Source organism: Callionymus lyra, chromosome 1 (genome assembly GCF_982586985.1).
Source record: "Callionymus lyra chromosome 1, fCalLyr1.hap1.1, whole genome shotgun sequence".
Classification (NCBI taxonomy): Eukaryota; Metazoa; Chordata; class Actinopteri; order Syngnathiformes; family Callionymidae; genus Callionymus; species Callionymus lyra.
This window is the reverse complement of record NC_141818.1, coordinates 1,126,760-1,133,175: the sequence shown is the minus strand read 5'-3', so window position 1 is coordinate 1,133,175 and position 6,416 is coordinate 1,126,760. Positions and strand designations below refer to the sequence as shown.

The 6,416-nt window shown below is 40.3% G+C and overlaps 1 protein-coding gene across 2 annotated transcripts in view; it reads left to right on the top strand.

Annotated features, from left to right (window-relative positions):
• Window positions 1-6,416, top strand: part of LOC148087330 (myosin-10) — a 61,665-nt gene that overhangs the window by 9,608 nt on the left and 45,641 nt on the right. For both annotated transcript variants that reach the window (XM_087787181.1, XM_087787173.1), the window contains exons 2-3: window positions 1-182; window positions 5,748-5,904. The exon at window positions 1-182 is cut by the window's left edge and continues 188 nt beyond it. In XM_087787181.1, coding sequence (XP_087643307.1) covers window positions 1-182; window positions 5,748-5,904 — 339 coding nt within the window. The remainder of the gene's footprint in view (window positions 183-5,747; window positions 5,905-6,416) is intronic.

Here is a 6,416-nt window from a genome sequence, read left to right as displayed (position 1 = left end):
GCGAGGAGGTGGTGGTGGAGCTGGCGGAGAACGGCAAGAAGGCCGTGGTCAACAAGGACGACATCCAGAAGATGAACCCGCCCAAGTTCAGCAAAGTGGAGGACATGGCGGAGCTGACGTGCCTGAACGAGTCCTCGGTTCTGCACAACCTGAAGGATCGCTACTACTCTGGCCTGATCTACGTGAGTACTTCATGAAGAAGAATACTCTCTAATACTTCATGAAGAAGAATACTCTGTAATACTTCATGAAGAAGAATACTCTCTAATACTTCATGAAGAAGAATACTCTGTAATACTTCATGAAGAAGAATACTCTCTAATACTTCATGAAGAAGAATACTCTGTAATACCTCATGAAGAAGAATACTCTCTAATACTTCATGAAGAAGAATACTCTGTAATACTTCATGAAGAAGAATACTCTCTAATACTTCATGAAGAAGAATACTCTCTAATACTTCATGAAGAAGAATACTCTGTAATACTTCATGAAGAAGAATACTCTCTAATACTTCATGAAGAAGAATACTCTCTAATACTTCATGAAGAAGAATACTCTCTAATACTTCATGAAGAAGAATACTCTGTAATACTTCATGAAGACGAATACTCTCTAATACTTCATGAAGAAGAATACTCTCTAATACTTCATGAAGAAGAATACTCTCTAATACTTCATGAAGAAGAATACTCTCTAATCTTTCATGAAGAAGAATACTCTCTAATACTTCATGAAGAAGAATACTCTCTAATACTTCATGAAGAAGAATACTCTCTAATACTTCATGAAGAAGAATACTCTCTAATACTTCATGAAGAAGAATACTCTGTAATACTTCATGAAGAAGAATACTCTCTAATACTTCATGAAGAAGAATACTCTCTAATACTTCATGAAGAAGAATACTCTGTAATACTTCATGAAGAAGAATACTCTCTAATACTTCATGAAGAAGAATACTCTCTAATACTTCATGAAGAAGAATACTCTGTAATACTTCATGAAGAAGAATACTCTCTAATACTTCATGAAGAAGAATACTCTCTAATACTTCATGAAGAAGAATACTCTCTAATACTTCATGAAGAAGAATACTCTCTAATACTTCATGGCTCTTTTTGGGGGAAATGTATTTGATAAAATCCAAGAACAGACATGTGATCTTGAAAGATTAAAATAAAACTAGAGGCAACAACAGAATAATGTTACGTTACATGAAGTGAGAACCTGGTATGTTAACATAACATATGAAGAGTTATTCAGAGAACTATAGCATCAATAACTAACTAGTTTACCAAACCATCCGTGTAACTCCAAATAACTCTTCATCCTCGTGTCACTTTTAAACAACTAACTAACTCCGGAGGTAGAAGATGCTTCCTCTTCTACGTGGAAATGATCAACACAGGCCTAGAGCGCCCTCTGGTGGTTTAGTGTGAGAATAACATGTGAAATGATATAATAATGTGGTAATAATTTCACACATAAGTCGCTCCAGAGTATAAGTCGCGGACAAACTATGAAGAAACTGACACTTATCGTCCGGAAAATACATATACAGTATATATGTATATATATGTATATATACATATATATATGTATATATACATATACAGTATATATATATACATATATATATGTATATATATATACATACGTATATATATATATATATATTGATAGATCCACTAGGATCAAAGAGTTGCAGGTTTATTTCCTTATTTATTGTTGGTATGAAAAGATGTTTCTGTGGATGTTTCACATCAACCTGTGATGAATAGTTTTCTCTTGACTTCACTCACATCAGCATCCAGAGGCTGAACTGTGTGGTCGAGCGAAGATAAATATATACGTGTCGCCCACTTGCATGAGCAGCAGCCGCTCAACACAACTGTGTTCATGCAGTGAAAACATTTAAACCACAGTCTTATCGCGCCTCGATCGCTATAATCGTTAGTATTTGATCACATTTATACAGTATTTGATCACATTTATACAGTATTTGATCACATTTATACAGTATTTGATCACATTTGTTCAGTATTTGATCACATTTATACAGTATTTGATCACATTTATACAGTATTTGATCACATTTGCTCAGTATTTGATCACATTTATACAGTATTTGATCACATTTGTTCAGTATTTGATCACATTTATACAGTATTTGATCACATTTGTTCAGTATTTGATCACATGTGTTCAGTATTTGATCACATTTATACAGTATTTGATCACATTTGTTCAGTATTTGATCACATTTATACAGTATTTGATCACATTTGTTCAGTATTTGATCACATTTATACAGTATTTGATCACATTTGCTCAGTATTTGATCACATTTATACAGTATTTGATCACATTTATACAGTATTTGATCACATTTGTTCAGTATTTGATCACATTTATACAGTATTTGATCACATTTGCTCAGTATTTGATCACATTTATACAGTATTTGATCACATTTATACAGTATTTGATCACATGTGTTCAGTATTTGATCACATTTATACAGTATTTGATCACATTTATACAGTATTTGATCACATTTATACAGTATTTGATCACATTTGTTCAGTATTTGTTACTAATTCTAAGTAGAAGTGAGACATCTAAAGGGTCCACATCTGAGCAGGCCTGGACCTCCTGAGTGGACCGTGTTGGCCTCAGACCGGTTGAGGATCCGTCTAAGAACGTGACTGTGGACCTCGTTCTTGAACCTGGTCTTAAGTTTTTCTGTTGAACTGACCGTCATGCGCCTCCATTTCACATGATTTTTAATCTCCTTTGAAACTTGGTTTGTGGCTCAGAGCTGGTTTCTTTGACTCTTGTGCTCCTCAGACGTTTGGTTCTTTGAAGACGATCCTCGCTGACACTGGCCTGAGACTAACTGTCTGTTTGAGGGGAAAACCCTCTCGTGATATTGAAGGTCCAGTGTGTCCTCGCTGTGACGGTACAAAGGGCCGGAGCTCTGTGTGGATTCTGGTCCAGCGTTCTCCACCGGCTGTTTCTGGACGTTAAGCCGCCGCCGTCACCGCGGCTCGGATGTCTTTGTTAGCGACTAAAATACCAGACGCGACAGTATCGGCAGCGCTGGCTCTTATCTGGGATTCTTTTGTCACTGTTGCAGTGGACGTCACAGGACAGTTAACACTGGTTTCACTGGTTACGATCATGTATGGAGACCGAGTCTCTACTTTAGGACAACGACACTCATAAGAAACTGGACATTTTCACGTTATTTTATGAAAGTAGTTCGACCGAGATCGAACCCTACGGAAGGTTTGATACCAACAATGCTAACGTGTGGAAGTGAACGTGTGGCAGGAAGTTCTAAAGCCCGATTTTCACGAGATAACCTCTGTGTTTTGTAAATGACCTCTTATTTTAAGGATAAGATACGTCTGTAAAATACTCACTTTTACTGACATTACCTAAGGATTCACTTGTAAAAAGCAATCACTGAAAGAGAAAGTTAGTGAAACCAAGCGTTCTTGGTTTAGAGAAGATAAAGTGGACAAGCGTTTATTTTCTTTGGTTTCTCAACTTGACGCTCGACAGCCAGAGCTGCACATAAATGTGCCCCAACATTATTCTGACAGAAGAGACACTGTTACAGTTGTGTTACCGAGTGTATTTGTGCGGGAAACGACGAGGCTGGAACTTAGTTTGTGGTTGTGCAGCGCGCACGCCTTCTTTACTTTCATCATGTGGAACGACAAGAGCTCCATCTACTTCCTTTTCAACCCTTTCAAAATAAAACAGCGGAAGTAAATATGAACACAATGGCGAGTGTCTAGTGTCCGTTACGGTGGAATATATGCAGCATTCAGAATTACAAACACAGACATTCACACGGGTTAAAAAATCAAAGATATTCCCCGTAATGATTACAAATGACCAGAGGTCACCAGGTCATACTTATCCCGTGCAAATCGGACATTACGCTGCATTTTTACAACATCAAAACCGGGATTTTGAATTTGAAAAACCGTCACTGACTTGATTCATGCAAATGTCAAATTCGTGTCACAAGAAGACAAACACGAAAGTTGATCATCCGACCTCACAAATGGTTCAGTGTTGAGACTGTGGTGTTGATGGGACTAGATCTCTCTCAGTCCGGTGAAGAGATGGAGGTTCTATGCAGGCCAGTCGAGACCCTATAATCCCACAAATACCCCCCGTGGCAAAACTAATCCTGTGTGAATGTCTGTGTTTGTAGTTGTGAATGCTGCATATATTCCACTGTAACGCACTTCTAGACACTCGCCATTGTGTTCTTATTTACTTCCGCCGTTTTATTTTGAAGGGGTTGAAAAGGAAGTAGTTGGAGTTCGTTGTCGTTCCACATGATGAAGGTAAAGAAGGCGTGCGCGCTGCACAACCACAAACTAAGTTTCAGCCTCGTTTTTTCCACTCGGTTACACAACTGTAACTTTGTGTCTCTTCTGTAAGAATAATGTTGGGGCACATTTATGTGTTGTTGAGCGTCTGCACAAGTTGAGAAACCAAAGAAAATAAACGCTTGTCCACTTGATCTTCTCTAAACCAAGAACGCTTGGTTTCACTAACTTTCTCGGTTCAGGATGTCAAGCCGAGTCATTGCTTTTCCCTGAAGTCCGTGAGCCGTGCTGGGCGTGAAGAACGGATCCGTCCGTCTGGTCACCGCAGGAGGTCTAACAAATAAGTGTGGCGACAAACCTACATCCTTCCTCTGACATAAACACATATAATGATGTTGGTGTCGACCTCAGTGACCTCTGAATCTTAAATCACCTTCTTCCACGCTGGTGATTCAAAGTCAGACTCAAGACCTTTTAGTCGCTCATTGATACGTGATTCCAATGACCTTAATCCCGGCGAGTGTTGCTGCTCGACGCTCTCCAGCTCAGTGCTCCGGCTGCAGCCGACATGTTGGGATTAAGTCTGTCCCGGTCTGTCGTCTGCGCCGCCGACTTCGCTGATTCGCTCGCCGGGATTAAACTGTTAAGAAGAGTCAGACGCTGCTGCTATTTAAAGGTTCCTCGCTCAAGGTTTTCATTGTCCATTCAAAGACTGATCACCAGAGACATCATGTGTTTTGAAACATTTCTTCTATTAAAAAACACATCTTTTTCTGGGGAATTCCACTGATCTCTGAAATAGATGATTCAATATGAAAGAAGCCAGAGTGTGATCCGCGGGAGGCCAAGGAACAGCCGGAGACGCGACTCGTGAAAATAGATGGAGTTTGATCGCGCGAGGGACAAAAGCACTGGTTGTGTTGAAACAGTCCAACAACAACAGTCGTCCAGGTCAGAGAGGAGCAGGATCTCGATGTTCAGGAGACACGATCCTGTCGAGGATTGATCTGGGTTTTCTTGTTCCTCGACATGTGAAAGATATATGAGAAAAAAATGACTGAAAGAGAAAGTTAGTGTAACCAAGTGTTCTCGGTTTAGAGAAGATAAAGTGGACAAGCGTTCATTTTCTTTGGTTTCTCGAGTCGTGCAGACGCTCAACAACACATAAATGTGCCCCAACATTATTCTGACAGAAGAGACACAAAGTTACAGTTGTGTAACCGAGTGTATTCGTGCGGGAAACAACGAGGCTGAAACTTAGTTTGTGGTTGTGCAGCGCGCACGCCTTCTTTACCTTCGTCATGTGGAACGACAACGAACTCCATCCAAAAACTCAGTCGAACACAAAAATGAATCAATATTTTTGTGGTGGTCCTGCTCTGTCCACAGACGTACTCCGGGCTCTTCTGCGTGGTCATCAACCCGTACAAGAACCTGCCCATCTACTCCGAGAACATCATCGACATGTACCGCGGCAGGAAGAGGCACGAGATGCCGCCGCACATCTACGCCATCTCGGAGTCGGCCTACAGGTGCATGTTGCAAGGTGAGTGTGAAGAGAGGGATCATGGGAGTTTGTGTCAGTGTCGGGCCTGGGGTCAGAGCGAGGGTCAATGATGTGAGCGAGAGGGCGGTCGAGTGAGGGGCGGAGTCACCTTCTGTCGGCGTCACTCTCTCGAACCTGAGCTTCTACGGGTCGTTAGTGTCGTTTCTTCTGCTCCTCGACCCGCCCCGGGTCAAAGTTCAAGATGCACAGTCATGACCAGGATCATGATGAAGCTCTGACCTCAGTCTCATGAACACATGACATTCATCACTATTGTTGTGATCTCTTGTGGATTTAATGAGCGACTGATACAAACCTTATCTGCTGTTTGTTTTGGTGAGAAAGGAGGTTTTTATGTTGAAGATCAGTGACGAGCAGCTGCTGTGGAGCTGTTATCTTGCCACTGATTCATATGATTAGTATTATTGTTATTGTTATTGTTATTGTTATTGTTATTGTTACTGTTATTGTTATTGTTATTGTTATTGTTATTGTTATTGTTACAGTTATTG